The sequence below is a fragment of the Podarcis vaucheri genome (assembly GCF_965113315.1).
Source record: "Podarcis vaucheri genome assembly, chromosome: 12".
Taxonomy (NCBI): Eukaryota; Metazoa; Chordata; class Lepidosauria; order Squamata; family Lacertidae; genus Podarcis; species Podarcis vaucheri.
In genome coordinates this window covers 22,351,901-22,372,864 of record NC_138750.1, presented here as the reverse complement: position 1 = coordinate 22,372,864, position 20,964 = coordinate 22,351,901, and the positions used below count along the sequence as shown (strand labels likewise).

General features: G+C 42.1%; 2 protein-coding genes across 11 annotated transcripts in view; one reads left to right on the top strand and one right to left on the bottom strand.

The window, feature by feature from the left end:
• Window positions 1-14,762, top strand: part of RARB (retinoic acid receptor beta) — a 343,954-nt gene extending 329,192 nt beyond the window's left edge. For all 5 annotated transcript variants that reach the window (XM_082193494.1, XM_082193493.1, XM_082193496.1 and 2 more), the window contains 4 exons: window positions 1,301-1,477; window positions 8,016-8,220; window positions 9,852-10,010; window positions 13,296-14,762. In XM_082193494.1, coding sequence (XP_082049620.1) covers window positions 1,301-1,477; window positions 8,016-8,220; window positions 9,852-10,010; window positions 13,296-13,492 — 738 coding nt within the window. In that variant the 3' untranslated portion in view covers window positions 13,493-14,762. The remainder of the gene's footprint in view (window positions 1-1,300; window positions 1,478-8,015; window positions 8,221-9,851; window positions 10,011-13,295) is intronic.
• Window positions 14,763-14,816: 54 nt separating this feature from the next.
• TOP2B (DNA topoisomerase II beta) overlaps window positions 14,817-20,964 on the bottom strand; it is a 46,944-nt gene continuing 40,796 nt past the window's right edge. For 3 of the 6 annotated variants that reach the window (XM_082193284.1, XM_082193280.1, XM_082193285.1), the window contains 4 exons: window positions 20,745-20,855; window positions 18,476-18,601; window positions 16,605-16,705; window positions 14,817-15,309 (listed from right to left, as the gene is read on the bottom strand). In XM_082193284.1, coding sequence (XP_082049410.1) covers window positions 15,148-15,309; window positions 16,605-16,705; window positions 18,476-18,601; window positions 20,745-20,855 — 500 coding nt within the window. In that variant the 3' untranslated portion in view covers window positions 14,817-15,147. The remainder of the gene's footprint in view (window positions 15,310-16,604; window positions 16,706-18,475; window positions 18,602-20,744; window positions 20,856-20,964) is intronic. The other 3 variants (XM_082193283.1, XM_082193282.1, XM_082193281.1) reach the window with 3 other exon arrangements.

Here is a 20,964-nt window from a genome sequence, read left to right as displayed (position 1 = left end):
GGCTCTCTTGCAGACATTCCTCTTTGTCCCACTTTCTTAGCAGCACTGTGCATGTGAAGGGTCATTTCCTGTTCTAAAACAATGTCAATTTCTTTTATGTCCACAGTGCTTAGGACAGGCCATTGATTGATTGATTGATTGATTGATTGATGATTGATAAAACACAAGAAGGGTTTCTTCCAGTAGCAGGGGCACACTTGGGATATGTTTGATTCTACATTTTACAGGTGCAGGCAGCTTGAAGAGTCCAGGTGCATTGCAAATCTGTTCTTTATTTGAGGCTGGAAGAGCCTGAATCATTTTGAGATGCTCTAAAGCTAAACCAGGTGAAATCCGCTACATGGAATAGTGTTGCACGCATCAAGGAAACATCAAAACTTTCATTTTCTTGATAGGCAAATGTTTCACAACTGTTGAACTTTGTGCGCTGAGATAAAGAGATCACTCTCCAATACCATATGTGTTGGGGTTTTTTAATCCAGAGTTTTATAATTGTGTAAAAGATGGCTCATTAGTTTTTCATAACAGATGGCTCATCTGTTCATAACACTGATTTTTGACAGAGCGCTGAAACTCTTCCCGCGTATAGACAAGATCAACTATTTTGAACTAATTTGCTAAAACAATAGCATGTGAAAAGATCTCACATTGACTGCATTTTGCATGTCATAGCAAGCCATGGTTTACCAGTTTGCTCCTGATTTGCCCCTCCCTGCTAGTGAGCAGGACCAACAAGCCGTGGCTGAGTGTTATGTCCAATCTGATAGCTGTGGTTTGTTTTGCTCCAAATCTATGTATGTTCTTGGCTTACCAGTCGTGGTTTGTTTGAACCTAACACTGAGCCAAGTTTTCTTGCTTCTGCTTGCTAGCACAGGGACAGGAAGCTGGTGTGCTCTGCGTATTCACAGCAGACTATTAACTATGACTTTTCATGACGCACGAGCACAGCCATGGTGCTGAAATTATGTGCCACCAGACATAGTCCTTTTCCTAGATATGGAAACCAGTGTTCCAGTTCCACTTATTCAAATCCCTGGTTATAAACATTGTATAATTAAAGGGAAAGAAAAATGGCAGTGGTATTTGGAAAGGCTGAAAATTATTTTGCCTTATTGACAGATGGCAGCTTTCATTTTTGAATGATTACACCAAGAGCATTCCCAGCAGCAAATTTCACTGCAATTCAGATTGCTAATAGAAATTGCTTGTAGCAGGATCTCTCCACCCTTCATTATTTATATGGATTCAGCTACGCTGCACAGAAATTGGCTGATCTTATGATTCCTTCTGTTCTTTCTAGAACTCTAGTGCTGACCATCGAGTTCGGCTGGACCTTGGGCTCTGGGACAAATTCAGCGAACTTGCGACCAAGTGCATTATTAAGATAGTGGAATTTGCAAAACGGCTGCCTGGTTTTACAAGTTTGACAATTGCAGACCAGATCACACTACTTAAAGCTGCATGCTTGGACATCTTGGTACGTATCTTCGCTTTTTGTGTGATTCACTTACATTTTGCTGTCATTTAGTGGTGGCTTAAACAACAACACCACCCAGCCAATGGCCCAACCCACTGCTAAGCAACTCTTTCAGTTGTGATTTAGTTCAAAGGGACTTATATTGTGTATCCTTTGTAGGCTCCACTGAAATGACGTGAGAAGCAGCAATGTTTCCTTCCGAATTCTGTAATCCTTCACTTGACTGCAACCCAACTATAGTGAGAAACTTGAATGACTGAAACCAGGTTTTTCATGTTGCTGAAAGCAAACATGGGTGCAAACAGTAGCCTTAATCTACTAAACTAGGCTTGCAATATGTTTGTGGAGAGTTGGTTTGGGCAATAGATAGTTTAACCTTCAAAGCTGGATGGGTCTCAGGAAGATTTTTGTTTTTCAGGCGATGATCCTCACCTCTTCTAAGAACTAAACTATGCCAATATCTTCAAATTTGCTGTTTTTTTTGTGCTTTATGTGGGTCACAGAACATTTCTTACCAGAATTTGCATTAAGCTATTGCAAAATTGTGATGTATTTTCTTGAAGCGTAAGAGCGCACACACAGCCTTGATATTAAATCTGGCTTTGTTATCCTCAAAGAAGTGCTATGAGGAAGACTTCAGAAGAGTGGCGGTCTACAAATGTCAATTTCTTTAAGATAACATCATGCAAAGAGAAAAAACAATAGTTTTCTAACTAGTCTATTTGTTTGTTTATTTAGGCATGCATATACCGCCCATTAAACCATTATTTTTTTAAGTAAATAAACTTAGTAGAACTATCCATATAAAACCAACACAAGTAGGATAAAATCATTCTAAAACTGTACTAAAATCCAGTTTAAAATAATGTGCGCTGAGTACTAAAATACACTGAAACATAATTGTAAAAGACCTGGGAGATTAAAAAGCTAATCGCTTGGCCCTAAACCTCTGTGCACAGAGCGTTCCACAAGGAATGTACCACAACGGAAAACACTCTTTTCGTACTGGGTACCTGCCTCACCTCTTTAGACAGGGAAATCTGGTGATAGGCCTCTGATGGATATCTTAAGGTCTGGGTAGGTCTTCAGGAATAAGTTGGTAACCTGTGCCGAAGCCATTTAGGACTAGCACATTGAATTGGGCCAGGAAGCTAGCACAGATGACAAAGTGCTGGTGTTGTATGTTCATATCTTCCAGTCCCCATTAATGATCTTGCTGTCCTTTTTGAGGGCCACCTGGAGCTTACAAAGCATGTGTAATCTATCCAGGAGCTTACCTGGACAACTGTGGCAAAGTTATCTCTGCCCAGATAGGGTTCTAGCCTGGATTTTGGAGTACACGCACACACACCCTGACTACATGCATTTTCCTTTAGGGTCAGTCCAGCTCCACAAAAGTATGGGCTTGCAATATATGGGTGTCAGATCATCAGCTGCTTCCGCCCCTTGTTGGGTGGCTCTGCCCTCTGCTGTGCATATTGTGTTTGGCTCAGCCTACAGTTTGTTCAGGAAAGTTTCACATCCAAGTAATGGGGCTCCCATAATCCCTTGAAGTTTCACACAAGATCCCCGGGGAGGAGAATATTAGCTGCTCTGACCATTTTTCTTCTCGTTGCTTTGTCACAAGCTGTTGCAAACAGTCCTTCCTGTAGGACACTGATGTATATGGGTGAAGAGAGCACAGTGGAAAAGGAGAGGGAAAGTATCGTAGGAGCTGGCCTTGCAGTTCCCAAGAGCTCCGTCTCAGAGTCCCTTCTTCTTCCCGGCGTCCATTCATACTGGCCTGCTGCCGTCGCCTCCTTCTTGTGTGTGGTCTCACCACAAGACAGAGCCATTTATTACGAACTGCATGCCTGCCTTGGTGAGCGCTGTTATGATAAGGCATAGTTAACTTCTTCTTTACCCCCCAGGAAAGTGTACTGATAATTTATAAAATATGACACAGTTCTCGGGCGTATTCCTTTGCAGTGATATGAGAAGGGGGCTGAACGGAGGTTGAGAGTGCAAATGGTTTTTTAAAAATGGTTAATATATTGTTGTTGCTGTTGTTTTGTTTTAAAGTTGAGCGAGAGTTTACATAGCTTAACTCCCTCTCCAGCCCTTCGCTCTTAAGATGCCTACCATCTATTTTCAGCCTGTCAGTTCCAGGAATGCTTGTCAGCTGCCAGACACAATCACTTGTAATTTTGGTTGCTTAAGAACACCATCCTTATCCTTGTAAATATTTGCTTAGCATGGTGGATTGGGCCCTGGCAGCCAGTTGTGGTGCAGTTGGGTCATTATAAATTCCAGACTTGCAAAGATCGAGTTCCCCAAACATTTCCAGTTTTTCCTTCCTTTCATTTAGTTCTGGGTTGTAGTAGTAGTAGTAGTAGTAGTAATAATGTACCCCATCCATCTGGCTGGGTTTCCCCAACCACTCTGGGCAGCTTCCAACACATGTAAAAAGCTAATAAAACACCAAACATTAAAACTTTCCCAATACAGGGCTGCCTTCGGATGTCTTCTAAAACTCAGATAGTCGTTTATTTCCTTGGCATCTGATGGGAGGGTGTACCACTGGGAGGGTGCCACTGCCGAGAAGGCCCTCTGCCTGGTTCTCTGCAACCTCACTTCTTGCAGTGAGGGAACCACCAGAAGGCCCTCGGCGCTGGACCTCAGTGTCCCGGCTGAATGATGGGGGTGGAGATATACAGGGCCAAAGCTGGTTAGGACTTTAAAGGTCAGCACCAACACTTTGAATTGTGCTCTGAAATATACTGGGAACCAATGTAGATCTTTTAGGACTGGTGTTATGTGGTCTCAGCGGCCACTCCCAGTCACCAGCGGAAGATAACCAGAGCATGCATCACTCAGGTAGGTAGGTAGGTAGGTAGGTAGGTAGGTAGGTAAGGTCTCAGCTGGCGTACCAGATGGAGCTAGTAGGCAGCCGTCCTGGACACAGGTCGTGGTCTCAAATCTGCATTTCTTTCTGAGTGTATGTACAACTCTTGATTCAGAATTTTGTGGGCACTTTAGAACTTTTGCATCTGCAAGTGAGCAGTGGATTGGGCAAATACATTGAAAGGCCAGTAATGAGCAGGTCACTAGATTTGTGTATTTCCTAACATTTCTTATCCTGCCTTTCTCCTGTCATGGAACCCAAGGCAGCATACATGTGTTTCCCATGTGGTCTCTCATCCAGCCCATGACCAGACCCATATCTGCTTAGCCCCAGCATGGCGGAGACCTCATGTTCAGGCAGACCATATCCTGGGATCATGTGTGCTTTTCTTCAGCTGTTGCATAATGTTAACATTAATCTCATGTTATGAGAACTTTTAGTATAGAAACTAGATTGAAGCTGCATTTGTATAAACCACATTGTGGCGTTTGCCCTCCTAGGTGTGTGACATCATACTGGGTTCATAAGGAAAGGGTTAACTAAGTGTAAAATGACTAACCAATAGGAACCCAAGGGGAGGAGTTAGAGTTGTTAAGAAATCGGTCTGGAGTTAGAGAAGAGAGAGAGAGGTAAGTCTGTGGGTTGGGCTAGTCTGATGTGAGAGAGGGAGAGAATCTGTTAAGAGGAGTCAGTCAAACAGTTGAGATAATCAGTCAGAAGGTATTAGGAAGGTAGAGGCCGGTAAAGAAACTAAAGTTAAGAAACGGACAAGAATTTTATCTGAGAAGCCATAAACTTAGAATCATAGAATCATAGAGTTGGAAGAGACCACAAGGGCCATCGAGTCCAACCCCCTGCCAAGCAGGAAACACCATCAGAGCACTCCTGACATATGGTTGTCAAGCCTCTGCTTAAAGACCTCTAAAGAAGGAGACTCCACCACACTCCTTGGCAGCAAATTCCACTGTCGAACAGCTCTTACTGTCAGGAAGTTCTTCCTAATGTTTAGGTGGAATCTTCTTTCTTGTAGTTTGGATCCATTGCTCCGTGTCCGCTTCTCTGGAGCAGCAGAAAACAACCTTTCTCCCTCCTCTATGTGACATCCTTTTATATATTTGAACATGGCTATCATATCACCCCTTAACCTCCTCTTCTGCAGGCTAAACATGCCCAGCTCCCTTAGCCGTTCCTCATAAGGCATCGTTTCCAGGCCTTTGACCATTTTGGTTGCCCTCCTCTGGACACGTTCCAGTTTGTTAACGCTTATAAAATAAACTTGTTTATTTGGTTCAATTTTAATAACTGTCTGGACTCAGTGTGTACCCGAAACAGGTTGGTGGCAGCGGGGAAGCGAGCACAGTGGTGGAACAGGGATCAATAGGGATCTGGGGACCCTGTGTGATCGCCACACACATTTCCTTTGCTTGCTGTGGCACCTTGAAAGGAAACACAGCTGCTGGCACCCCAAATCAGCCCTGATGGAGAATGTAGTGGCAACCTCGGCCTGCTCATCATCAAGTTGAGCTTGTGTCTGTGTGTGTTTTAACGTGAGAAACAGAGAGTGGGAAGTTTCTAAACTGTATCTCGCCCTCATCAGCGAGGATTGTGGGGTGTGTTTCTCTGGCGTTGTGTTTCCCATGCTCCTGCCATTCATAAATAATTTCTCATGAAACCCTCCTGTTTGCCCTGCTCGATAAAACCAGATTATGGTCAACGGCTACAGAGAGCGTGAAATAAGAGAAAGGGCCTTGCATCGGAATATGCCGCCGCATTTGTCACTGGCAGTATTATATGTAACCCAAAGAGACCACATTCTTCTCCCAAGCAGCACTGAGAGGCAGCTCAGCTTCCCTGAATGTCAGCCGCTCTCGGCGACTGTGGGAAGGGTCCCTTTCACTCACGCTGCCCATTGTTTTTCCTCCTCTCTGAAGGAAACCTGTTCAGGTGTGCTGTTTTATTTCTTGGCGAGACTCTTGAGGGGGAAAGGAAGATCCTACAACCCTGGTTCTTTCCTTTGGCCATATCTCTGGAAAACCGGCGTAGGGCTGAACCGAGAATACTGCCAAAGGAGCCACAGCACAGGGTTCATACCCTACCAGTATATCTTATTGTGGCCAGGGTAGCAGGGTGGAAGAGGAAGTTGTCATAGTTAGATTTCGTACGTTAAAGAAAATAGACTAGAGAATTGGAAGAGCTCTTCTGGCTTTGAAGGCCTGTCTAGTCTGACATTCTGTTCTGTACTCAGAGACATGGAGAGAGGATGTAGTCATCAAAGCTAGTAACCACTGAAAGCCTTATGAAGCCCATGGATTTCTCTAATCCTCTTTTAAAGTAATCCATGTCGATAGCCATCCCTCTATCCTGTAGTAGCAAATTCTATCGTTTTTCAGAGCGCAAAGACGTTCTTTCATGTGGATAAGGCAGGGCATCCATTTATAAAGAAACATAATAAATACAAATTAGAGAGAGAGAGAGAGAGCGCGCGCGCGAGAGCAGAGTTGGCCTCCTCCCACCAAACTCTGAATTCGTCTGTCAAAAGTCTGGGATGTGCCACTTTATTTCTCAAATCTGTTGGCATAGCATGAGCCACTGTTTCTCCTGTTCTCCTGGGGAGAGAGAGAGGAGTGAGGGGATAGATCCAGTTGGCTTCTTCCTGCATGCGAAGCTGGAAGAACCCATCATCATGCGACTTCTGCGTATGTTATGTGCTTTGTGGATACCTTTGCAAATCATGTGATAAGAGTGGTGTGGACATTCAAGGTGGGTTCTTGGGAAAGGAAACCCCTGTTGCTTGAATAGCTCGGCAGCCCATGCTTGCCCCAGTCCTAGGAGCTGCTGTTACCACCTTCCTCTCGCCCACGGCTAAGAAGCTTTCCTTGGGCATGAGAAATGGAGGTGGTGGTGTTAGTATTCCTCAGTTACTTTTCTTGATAGGGACTTGAGGCTGCAAATGCTTATCCTTTCCACTGGCAATTCTCAGACCTTTATGTTCTTCTTCTTTCTAAAAGTTGCTGTTAAGAAGGACCTATGGGTCAAAGGGGATCTGAGAAAACAGCAGAAACCAAACCCGTGTGCAGGGTGAATGCAGGACACAATCTAGCCAAAATTAAGCCCTCCTAAGTTCCCATTGGGCTGCAGGTTCTGTTCAAGCTTCGCTTTCTGAGCAGCTCCTGTTGAACTCACTGAGTCTCCTGTTGAAGCACACACTGCACTTAAGCATCAGACTAAAATCAGGGATGTAGGAAGCACTGAACTTCAGCTAGATTTGGTTGGCATCCGTCTGTCTCAGGAGACAACGGAGGAGTGTGCCTTTGGGGTTGAAGTCAAACTGTTGGGAGTTACAATGCCTGCTGTATCTGTAGAGACTGATACGGGAGAGACATGTTTTGTTGCAGCTGGGGCAGACAAAGGCATCTAGTGGTGCTGATGGAGGTGTACCATGGCTTTCCTTCTTCCTATGCTCCTCCCAGTGGTTGTTCCTTCTCTGGTCCTGTAATTGTAGAGTTCTCAAGAAGGCCATAACCTGATGTGGTCCTTTCCCAATGACTGGGACATTCATCTGCCTTTGAAGAACACATCCAGACACCTGGACTCTATCAATTCCATAATTGCAATGTCCATAAACAAAATGACTTTTCTCTCCCCGACCCCCAGATCCTTAGAATTTGCACAAGATACACGCCCGAACAAGACACGATGACGTTTTCCGACGGCCTTACACTGAACCGAACTCAGATGCATAACGCTGGATTTGGTCCCTTGACGGATCTTGTGTTCACCTTTGCCAATCAGCTCCTGCCCTTGGAAATGGACGACACGGAAACTGGCCTGCTCAGTGCCATCTGCTTAATCTGTGGCGGTATGTCTTGCTTTGTCATTTGATATGCTGGAATGAGCACAGGACAGAGAAGAAGTTGGGTTCGACAAGTGCTAGTATCTTCAGGGTTTACTAGAATTCATGGAAATGCAAAGTTGTTTCCAAGGAGACGTTTCTACTGAACTTGCCTAGATCAGTGTTCTTCAACCTTGGGCCCCAGATGTCACTACACTACAACTTCCATCATCCCTGACCATTGGCTAACCTGGCTTGGATGATGGGTGTTGTAGTCCAACATCTGGGGACCCAAGGCTGAGGAACACGGCTTTTTGAGAGGAAATAGTGGTGTGGGGAGGGGGGGGGGAATGACACTATAGGGTGTCATGGTGTATCACCAGGACAAATGAGAATGCAGACCATATGACAAAATGGGAGCCGATGTAGTCAGAAATTGCCCTGCTGTCTCAGCTGCAGTCATGACAAAACAGGCTGCAGAAAAAGGGATGAAATCACCCTTTCCCTATGAACTCCATGTGGATCTTTATTCCTCATATCACTGATTACCTGTAATGATTAAAGTTTTGAAGAAATATTCTAACATGGAGCTAGTTGGAAGTCATTCCCCCCCCCTCTTTTTCTTCTTCTTTTTTGGTATTATTTTTCGTTCTTTTTCCTTTTTTAGGAGAATATAATGCATTATATTTTTGATTGCAGTTTATGTTATGTTTACATCCTTGTAATTTTGTCTTTGTATTTTATTCCGTTTTTGTATTATTTGTTCATTTTATTTTATGCTTGTTGTATGATGTATAAGTATAAATAAATATTATTATTATTTTTTAAAATAGCCCCTTCCCTGGATTTGGGGCTGCTGAGAAGGCAGACGTTTGAACTTTTCTTTCAATCTTCCATTTCTGGACTACACCTCTGCCAAGGGATTTTGAAGCTATTCCTAATGTATAGATATCACGTGCAAATGCAGCAGTGTCTCAGCATCAAATCCTATGTACATTACAGATAAACCATTGTAGGGTTGAGTGAACCACAAAATTTTTCACAAATCCTGTATTTTTTAATCACTCGAGACTCTTACAGATGTTTCATCTAAACAGGACAGTCCAAATTCACCTCACAGGTTCCTTTAGGCAAAATCTGGAGGCAAATGTATTAAACAGGAAGCACTAGTGACATGCCTCAGATTTATTTATTTTTAACTCAGTGGCTCTTAGTTAACTCAGTGTTGTGCTGACACCTACTGGCACACAGGGGTAATAGCATTGTGCTCCAATTAAGTGATGAAATGGCTAAAAAGTATCCCATAGAAAAACAAAACTTTTTGAGTTGGATTTCATTTTACAAATTCAAAATGAGTAAAGTTATACCTTATTATTGGTCTCGTAAGTAAACACAAATATATAGTTAGTTATGGCAGTGCAATTGTCTTTGCTTAGAGCCTTAGAGAGGAACAGGAACTGTTTTTCCAGACTTGTTAAATAGATTGCCAGTTTGCTCAGGAAAAGTCCAGAAGTGTCATCATGCTAGTTTGGAACTGGGCCATGGAAAGCAAAGAATTTGCAACAGGCAAAATTTGGTCATGTCAATTTGAATGCCGACACTAAAGTTTTGCTGTTTACTGTTTTTCACCACTTGTAATATTTGTGTGTTTTTTCCAGACCGCCAGGACCTCGAAGAACCAGCTAAGGTAGATGAACTACAGGAACCATTGTTGGAGGCGCTCAAAATATACATCAGAAAAAGAAGACCCAACAAGCCTCATATGTTTCCAAAGATCTTAATGAAAATCACAGATCTACGCAGTATCAGTGCAAAAGGTAAGCTAGATTCCTATGGAATAATGACTCCTGTAGGAGGAGGCCTGGAAACGATGCCTTATGAGGAACGGCTAAGGGAGCTGGGCATGTTTAGCCTGGAGAAGAGGAGGTTAAGGGGTGATATGATAGCCATGTTCAAATATATAAAAGGATGTCACATAGAGGAGGGAGAAAGGTTGTTTTCTGCTGCTCCAGAGAAGCGGACACGGAGCAATGGATCCAAACTACAAGAAAGAAGATTCCACCTAAACATTAGGAAGAACTTCCTGGCAGTAAGAGCTGTTCGACAGTGGAATTTGCTGCCAAGGAGTGTGGTGGAGTCTCCTTCTTTGGAGGTCTTTAAGCAGAGGCTTGACAACCATATGTCAGGAGTGCTCTGACGGTGTTTCCTGCTTGGCAGGGGGTTGGACTCGATGGCCCTTGTGGTCTCTTCCAACTCTATGATTCTATGATTCTTGCTTGGTAGAGAAACATTTATGCTCTGGAATTTATCTAGAGTCCTGTGCCCAGCTATTGAGTCATGTGACCAAACCATGGACGAACTTGATTTGCCATGCCGTTCGAGCGGTGATGGGCTTGACCCATGGCTGCTCTCAGTGCAGAGGGGCGTACGCAAACCCCAGCACTATGCACACGCATACCTAGCCCCAAGAACAGCCCCTCTAAATGTAGAAGCACCTTCTTGAAGAAAACCTTCCAAGTGATTCTAGTGCACCACTATTTCTGATTATTTTTTTCACTGCAGTCATGCCCTGATTTGCCAAAGTGCAGCTAAATAAACTCACAGTTCAGCACATATTTATGTGGACCAGAAGCGGTGCATGACTGATTGACACATTTTCCTGGCAACAAAGCTCTGATGCGTGGGATCAAGCAAGCAGATCTACAAAGTTTCTAAAATCCATTCATTCATAGTTGTCCTTTGACTTTTGTGGGCCCTCTGCTGTTGAACTGTGTATACTCATGCAATCATCCTATTTGATAGAGGCTACAATGGTTTATTATACCGAATTATTACAGAGAGCATAAAGGCTAGCAGTATATATATATTTAGCACTGTATTAAGCTAAGAAAGTTTTCCATGAATTTCTAACAGTCATTTTATATTATTATACTTTATTGCAGGGGAATGAATTCCTAACACCTGGCAGCTGCCTGTGTGTGTGTTTGTTTTCCAGGCAAACGCTGCCTGTTCCTCTCTGGTTTTACAAGAAATGGGCCCCCTTTGATATGAAAGCTGCCTTGAGTGCCTAAATGTCAGAGAAATAAATGCAACATAGTTTATTCACCAAAGAGATCATGGCTGTTTAATGTGTCCGCAGTGTTACGCCCTCCTTTCTTTGGAGTTTTCCTCCTTCCGCAGCAGTTCCTTGGAGATGATAACCTTGTATATAAGGACAAACAGTCTCTAGACAGCATGGTTACATCCAAATTCATTATGTCCATGATGAAACATCCCTTCTGCTAAATTGCAGTATTCACCACTTCCCCAAAATCCGTATATGTTAATCACCAATAATAATTATTTTGCCATTACGACTTAACCAATTTTCCCATTTTGCTTAGCATCATGTGAGCAGCTCTCCCATTTATCAATGCATTATAGCCACAACCCAACAGTGTTTGTCAATTAGTATAGACAACTCTAACTTTTCATAAGGTTGTGGTTAGAAATTATTCGCTCTGAACTTGGTGTCCTCACATGCTTATCAAATTGAAAATGGTAACGTGTTTAAAGGTCTTAGCTTACTTGTAAATGTTTCCAGTTATGTTTCAGCTTTGGAACCTGCTGAGACATATGTGAAAACATAACCCACCAATTGCACAGAGAGGCTTTTTTCACTCTCTATGACAATATAATTCCACTTTCACGTTAGGCAGAATTGATTAAAAGCAGCCTACTGATTCATTAGTTTTGTTAGTAAACCAATTTATAAGAGGAAGTTGGGGGTGGCTATTTGATTTCTGGCAAATAATTGATCTTTCAGCCTCCTCCAGTACTCTCCACTACTGTTTGTCCTGAAGCATTGAAGATACAGAAATCGGAGATAAATTGAATGAGTTTTGACTTTCCTTCCTGCCATTCTATAGCTGTTGCTCACATCTTCCATGCAGAGAAGTGCATGGAGAAAAATAGGAGCAATTGCTTTGCACTGTCTAGGGATGGGAAGGCCTGGAAAAAAGGGTGGGGGGGACAGATTTTTTTTTGCAGGGGTTTTCTGTAAAATTTGAAAAAAAGTTTGATATCATTTGAATATTCCACACACACTCCCCCCCCCCATTTTTCTGTGGGGGGGGGGGAGAATGGCTTTGGGGAAAAACAGGGAGGGACTGGTTTTTCCCCAGGCCTTCACATCTCTATTTGCACCTATGGCTTTTAACACATTTAGGGTGGAATACTAGGACTACTTACTGTATGATTACCACTTGCAGCAGCCCTGTGTTCCTTTGTAACCTGTCCATGCAGTCAGCCAAGTCTTATTGTGCTTCTGCATCTTTGGTTAAACGTTTAAGTCTTAACCTAGACTCTTTGTTGTTGCCGCAGTGGACTAACAAATTTATTTTGGCTCGACACTGTCATGGACTCAAACCTGATTCATCAGACGCACAAAGTGAAATCTTTGTTGGCAGATATTTAAAGGTGAAAATTCTAAAGGGGTAGTTGAATGGGAATAAAATGCAAAAATTAGGCAGTGGTGATGAGAGCTTAAGTATTTTAAATTTGCACCCCTTTATAGTAGCAGATTGGTTACAATTGCCAATGTATTGATATATTTAATGGGGGAGGGAACCATTCACAAGAATCGGTCAAAGATTGCACAGCTATAATAACCTGGCATTGGTAAGCTGAGTAAGTCATGTAGCATGATAAAAAATATTTGGGCATCCAAAGCAGCAGAGGCCTACAGTAGCCTGCTGCTCTATGTGGCTGATGATTACAAATTATGGGTTCCCCTGACAAGTAAGAGCTTTTTGTTTTTAAAGTGACCCCTGAAGTAAGTGACCTGTGACTCCACTCTCAGTATAGTCTATTATGGCATGAAAAGGATGTGTTCTTCAGCTGCTTTGAACATGAAGCAGGTGCTTCTACCTGGGCAAACGTTGCTTCTGAGCATTTTCTTGTGCATACACTGAACTGGCTCCTGGCGCTCGCAAGCCTCTCTTCCGCCTGAAAGAGAGGCTAATCCTAGTCTCTGGGTTTCCTGACCCCTGAAAGCTGTGCCTTTTACTTTAAAGAAACCTGACTTGATAAATTTAAATCTTGTTTTTCGTCTTTTTTAAAAGGTGCTGAACGTGTTATTACACTGAAAATGGAAATCCCTGGCTCCATGCCGCCTCTCATCCAAGAAATGTTGGAAAACTCAGAAGGACACGAACCACTGACCCCAAGCTCAACCGGGACCACAGCAGAGCACAGTCCTAGCATCTCCCCAAGTTCCGTGGACAACAGCAGTGTGAGTCAATCCCCACTGGTGCAATAAGACGTTCTCCAGCGACATTCCTAACATTTTATAGACAGGGATGAGACGCAAGAATAGTCTTTGCTGCTGCTCATTTTCTGGACTTTATATATATAAACACACTAAAACCCAACAAGGACCAAGAACTTTTCATGTGTACCCGTATTATATGTACACACACACACACACACATACCCAAACAGATGCCTTGCAGCTTAACTTGAAACCATAAACTTTTGAAATGCTAAATGAACTAGTTCATGAAATAATAAACTAGTTAAGCTTCAATTGTTTCTGCTGGAAATCCAAGATTGTACAGTGACAAGACAGATCTCAAACAAGAGGTTAAAATTATGGTTTTTACCCATTTCTGATGACTTTGTACATAAACAAAATATATGGGCCTGTACTTTCTCGACTGGATGTTTGGTGCTTTCCTTTTCTCTTGCGTACATGAAATGACCCAGACATCATGCTTACGAAATGGACTGCTTACATGTCCAGGTGAAAAAAAGTTCTAAGAGAGACATTCTAATTTAGTTAGGATGAAAACTTGTCTTTGCTCTTTTTTTTAATGGCCTCCGTTTGTATTTCTTTCTTTCCCAGTAAAAGGAGACAAAGAAATTCACTGCACTACCAGAAGGAACTTCTGTATACATGTAACTGCCAGACCAGTTATTTGGATGTAATTTGTTTTACTGTTAATGTCACTTTAAAATTTACAAGGGGGTTTGTTACTTGGCTGACTTCTCTGCATTTAAAAATAAATACTAAATTTTTAACTTCAGTTATAGCCTTCAAGGCAGAAACACTTTCCAGTGTTAATGTTTTTTTTGTTTTGTTTTCTTGTTCACAAGCTGTTAGGGGGAAATTTGTGGGCTAATAATGACCAGGCATACTCACTACCTCTGAATTGGTGACACTAGTGAAAACAAATATGGAGAAACTGTCATTCCCCCCCCCCCAAGCCCCACAGTCCTCCTCTCTGGTAACAAGGGGCTGTCACTAGAATACCCAAAAGCAGAGATGAGAATCTGCCTCTTTGACTTTGTTAATCACCATAAAACAGAGTGGAAAATGTGGTAGCGTGGTTACAATTTTTAAGTGTCAGTTTCTTAGGTTTCATTTTAAAGCACTAGTGAATTTTTTTTATATATTCTAGCAAGTCTGTGATGTACTTTCACTGGCTCTGTTTGTACATTGAGATTGTTTAACAATGCTTTCTATGTTCATATACTGTTTACCTTTTTCCATGGAATCTCCTGGCAAAGAATAAAATATATTTATTTTATACCTGTGGTCAAAAGCAGTGTCTTTTTAGTCCAAACCCCCAAACGCAAGGAAATGGTTTTTATAATTTTTTTTTAATGTTTAAACTTCATTTCAAAAAGCAGGTTTGCAGTTTGCAACCATGACAGTTAAAATGTGTGCTTTTGCACAGCTCCCTAGAACATTTCTACAAGCCGGTCAGACAAATACATGACATTTCAATGAGTAAAAAAGAGCATAAAACTGTCGGTGTAAGAACAAAATGTTAAAATGCCTACGCACAATAAGAAAAAACCATCAATTACATCATCACATAAAATAAGTCAAATGTACAAAAAGTCTGCGACAAAAAGGGACAAAAGGACAACATAAGATATTTGTTGGAAGTTTGTGTGCTCTTTGGGCACTTAATTAAACATCGCAAAATCGTCATCGTCATCAGACTCTGCAAAATATTTCACTTCTTTTCTCGCCCGTCCAGTCCGCGGCCTGGAGGCTGCTTCAGAGGCAAACTCTGAGGGGAAGATGTCTACATCTGAGTCCTGATCAAAGGAGGCTTTCTTCGGTTTCTGTTTGATAAGGATTTTTTTTTTTTTACAGTTAGTGAAGACCACACGTGAAGTGTTCTTTTAACATTGATTTGATACTTTAACTGTTATCTAAAATCCCTGCTTAAGCAACCAAAATCTTCAACATACATGTGCTTGTAGTCTAGGAGTACTCCTGGTTTCTCAAAGCAGTTTCTGTGACTTAGCTCGGTTTGCCAGCTACAACAATTCCTGCACTGCAATAGTCTGGCCTAGTTGTCCATGCTCCTGCCTGGACTACTGTAATGGACTCTACATAGACATTATCTCGAAAACCGCATGTTGCAGCTACTGCAGAATAATAATAATAATTTATTACATATCCCGCCCATCTGGCTGGGTTTCCCCAACAAGAGATTAAAAATATATTAAAACATCAGTCATTAAAAACTTACCTAAACAGGGCTGCCTTCAGATGTCTTCTAAAAGTCAGATAGTTGTTTATTTCCTTGACATCTGATGGGAGGGCGTTCCACAGGGCAGGTGCCACTACCGAGAAGGCCCTCTGCCTGGCTCCCTGTAACCTCACTTCTTGCAGTGAGGGAACAGCCAGAAGGCCCTCGGAGCTGGACCTCAGTGTCTGGGCTAAACGATGGGGGTGGAGACGCTCCTTCAGGTATCCTGGGCCAGGCCGTTTAGGGCTTTAAAGGTCAGCACCAACACTTTGAATTGTGCTCGGAAATCTACTGGGAGCCAATGTAGGTATTTCAAGAATATGTCCGCTAGGTTGGTAAATGGAGCAGCTTGATGAGACACATGTGTCTCCACTTCTGAGAGTGTTGCATTGTCTGCCAGTGAGCTACCAGGCCCAATTCAAGGTGTTAGTACTAGCATAAACAGCTTGGGACACAAGCACCTAAGAGCACATCCCATATCTCCAGCTCTACAACCGGCAGAGGGAGACCCTGTTGAGGGTGACAATGTCGGCACTGATCCACGAAAGGGTGTTCTCAGTGATAGTTCCCCATTTGTGGAATTGCCCTCCCTGCATCCGTCTTTCTCTTTAGTAATGTTTAGGAAGAACTTTAAACATTCCTGTTGACTCAGGAATTTGATGGCTGAAAGATACTGTCCCTGGAAACCTCAAGGTTATTAGCTGTTAGGGTTTGTAATTGTTTTTAAATGTTTTGTATTCATGTGTTGGTGTTTGCCGGCAGAAATTTTAAATTATTATTATTAACCTTCAAACTGACTATTGTATTCTCCAGGAAGAGAATGTTTATGTTGTTGGAATAGAAATAATACAAGTCAGAATAACTTGCAGGTGCTGAATTTACCTTGCTGGGCGTAGACTTGGGAGTTTTCTTCCCTGGGTTATATTCACCTTCATTTTCAGAACCAGATGCTTTCCTTTTCTTTGCTCCTCTGCCTTTTCCTACTAAAACATTAAAGAAAATATATATCCATAAGTTATTTATATGTTTCAGAATAGCAAACTGGATTATCTCAAAGTTATTTGACAGTTTTAGTAGAATAGATTGAATCAAACAAAAAATTTTGACCTATGATTCTCTACAGGAATTTGTTTATGTGTATTAATAAAACACATTAGAACTGAAATTTCTCTACAATAATAAAGGTATTAAAAAAAAACTTCCCAATACATGCCCCATACCCGAGCATCAAAGGAAATGCAGCACATTCTTTTGCCTCTTCCAGAAACGTCAGACCCAAATTTCCACAACCCAGACCTTTGTACTAGTGCAAAATGAAAGCTAATGCTACCAATTTAGCAGCTCAGTATCTTCTATCATCATCAAACAAGACATTAATTATGGAACTCAAATTCTATTTCATTTCACAGGAGTCTCATTTTTGGGACTAAAGAACTGCGGAAGAAGTAATCCTTTGATTGCTAAGACAACCAATAGTTACATGAAACTTCCCTTTCTTTTTGCTGACTGATTAAAATTACAATTACTCTTGTAAGAGGCAGGACATGCTACCTTTTCATCAAAAAACACTTGCCATTGTTAAATGTTTATTCACCATTTGTGGACTGATTTAATTATTACAATTCACCCCTTAGCACAAGAGTTGGGAACCTCTCAGGTGCCAGATGTTGGTGAACTACAACACCCATCATCCCTAGCCGCTATCCATGTTTGCTAGGTCTGATGGGAGTTGTAGTTCAGCAACATCTGGAAACAAAGGTTCCTCACTCTAGCTTTAGCATAACTTCATGGGCTTTCATGCTCAGTAAGGGCTACGGCCACAGCTGCATTCACAGAAAGAAAGGCATTGTGTCCACTATAAAGTTTATAGTAACAGAACAGTGTGCCTTGCAGTTCACAAACTCTTCCATTTTAAAAAATACTTTCTCTTTAAAGTGTATTTTTGTTCTCTCAGCGACAACAGTTGAATACAAGATTTAAGATCTGGGAGGTGGGTGACGCTGTGGGTTAAACCACTGAGCCTCTTGGGCTTGCCGATTGGAAGGTTGGCGGTTCGAATCCCCGCAACGGGGTGAGCTCCCGTTGCTCGGTTCCTGCTCCTGCCAACCTAGCAGTTCGAAAGCATGTCAAAGTGCAACTAGATAAATAGGTGCCGCTCCGGCGGGAAAGTAAACGGCGTTTCCGTGCGCTGCTCTGGTTTGCCAGAAGCAGCTTAGTCATGCTGGCCACATGACCCGGAAGCTGTATGCCGGCTCCCTCGGCCAATAAAGCAAGATGAGCGCCACAACCCTAGAGTTGGCCACGACTGGACTTAATGGTCAGGGGTCCCTCTACCTTTACGAGTTTGTGATACTGCATAACAGTTTGTGTGAATGTGACTCTCCAGCTAGGCTATCATAAGCCCTGAATCTGATTCCACACCCTGAGTATATTCCGTCCCATCCTCAAAGCAGCTTCGTGCACCCTCTCTTTTCACTGCCAGTGTGAAAAAGAAATGCCACCCTCCACAAGGGCATGATGCGTATGTGTGACCTGCATCCACAGCCAGATCATGTACATCTTGCTAAAAGGTCAGTTTCCCTTTCACGTATTAACAGCCAAAACGGGAAAGAAGCGCAGCAGCTGATTTGCACTCCACCCCTGCTTCATTCCAATTAAATGATCTTCATTCCGAGATGAAGAAAAAAAGAATTGTTCTTCCCTACACTCGCATTGCTGCATCAAGTGAAAATTGGCAACGTCCAAACTGTTACCTTTGGGAGTTGCAGCCTTCTTTGGGGTGCCAAATTCAGGTTCTGAATCAGAGTTTATTATTTCCATCTTCTTGGGCTTAGGAGGTCTTTTCGGTTTAGAGGGCACATCCGCCGGCAGTTTTGCTGCTAATTATATTAAGAAATACTACATTACCATGAGTACAACAGATTCTCCCTACAAGTACGCAGAGCCTCTACAAAGAAATGCTCTGTTTCTTCCCTACGCTTTCTTTTTCACTTTTAAAGGCTCAAGAATGACAAACTTACTTGCATTGTTCGACAAGGAGGAAAGGATTAGAAATCCGACTTTGTTTAAGAAGATGGGATGCAAAATCATGTGGGTGGGAAAGAATTACACAGGACTATGTTATCTGGAATATTCCAAAAGTTAATAAAAATGCCCATCTTTTTATGGATCTGTCTTGATGATTATTTGATATTCTTTCCTGATAACGTCAGTTCAGCCCCATATCTTCTGCAACTGTTCTTTCCAAATCTGAGCAACATATAACTCTGCCCCTATTAGCAATTGACTGTACATCAGTATTTTCTGCTCCTGATTTTAATATATACAGAAGAGTAATTCCAGTGCTTCTTGAAGTGTTATATTGTGTGTTGAAAACTAAATTCCAGATTAGATTTCTTTTTTTTAAACAACTCATATGTAGATGAATTTTGGAAAACAGATGTAGGTATGCTTGATTTATTATAGGAAATATTAGTGAAATTCAGAAATGGGATGCAATACCCTTCTGGTAATATAGACTATCCTTTTAATCATATACATTATAATGTACGTTATACGTTAATTTGAGTGCCTGGGGTTTTGTTGTGTATTTTGTTATGATTAGCATTACCCCTCTGTGATACTATGGTTTTATCTTTTTTAAAAAATATTAGGGCACTACGGAAGAATTGTGCTAATATTAACAACAACAACAAGAAAAGATGTAGACAAGTTTCTCCTTGATCGTCTTTCTCTTCCCCTTAGCACAGGCAAAGATTACATAGAATAGGCAGTGGGCGTCTGACTCCCATATCTTGCTTCAGTCTTTCAGTTTCCCATAATCTTAGTTTAGACTGAAGTGGGAGAAGGTAACAGTGAAGCAGGGCTTTGCGGAGGCAATATATGTGACTCTCTCCACGTGCAACTGCTGTACTTTCATAGGGTGAAGGTTCATAGTCCATAAATGTAGATAGCAGACACTTATCCTTTCATGCTGGAACTGCATTTCACTCATTCTCCAGAAAGGAGGTAAGAAGAAAAACTTGCTATATCCAAAGAAGTGAAATCATGGATATCTCTACTAAGCAGTTTTAAATACCTTGGTGATTTTTTTTTTCCAGACTGAAAGGTATGTGTTTTCTTAGCTGTCTACTAAAAAACGTATTAACAAATTTAATTAATAATACTATGAACATTAAAGGACTTGGCAGCCAGAAAAACCTATTCCATTGATAGGCAAACTAAGGCCCGGGGGCCAGATCTGGCCTTCTAAATTCGGCCCACGGACGGTCCGGTAATCAGTGTGTTTTTACATGAGTAGAATGCATGCTTTTATTTCAAATGTATGTCTGGGTTATTTGTGGGGCATAGGAATTGGTTCATTTTTTCCCTTCAAAATATAGTCCGGTCCCCCACAAGGTCTGAGGGACAGTGGACTGGCCCCTGCTGAAAAAGTTTGCTGACCCCTGTCTATTTAGTCTCTGCCACCTGCAGTCTGAAGGGTAGCAAAACAGGGGAAGACCCTCGGCTTGAGACAGTAGACAGCCATTACCAGTCAGGGTAGACAGTTTGAAGCTAAGTGGACCAAAGGTATCCCCCCAAAAAGAACCCCCCAATATATTTAGAGGTGGATTATGGAACTAAAAGGCTTTGGCACTGATGCTTAAAGAATACAGTGGTACCTCTGGATGCGAACGGGATCGTTCCGGAGCCCCATTCACATCCAGAATCAAACGCAACCCGCGTCCGCGTGTGTCACGATTTGCCGCTTCCATGCATGTGCCTGCTGTCATTTTTACCATCTGCACATGTGCGAGCGGCGAAACTCAGAAGTAACACGGTCCGTTACTTCCGGGTCACCGCAGCGCACAACCCGAAAATACTTATCCCGAAGCTACTTCAACCCAAGGTATGACTGTAGTATTCAGGTCATGGCTTGACATGATATTTATTTGGCTCTAGTTAATGCTGCTACTTCTTTTGCTGCAACACAATAGAGCATATTTTAAATGAGCAAGCTAACCAGCAAATCCAAATACTTGCCTTTTTTAGCAACTACCACTTTACTCGGAGATTTCTCTGTCTGTTTCTGAGTAAAAGAGGAGGAGAAGACTGGTGTTGAATCTTCGTCATCACTGTCAAACTTGGATGTATCTAAATAAAAGGTTTTAACATGTCATGTCATCACCCTTTTCAGAGTTAGGCTAAATATAGGAACGCTTTCTACTTCCTCACATTAAAATTAAACTTTACCCCCCCACAC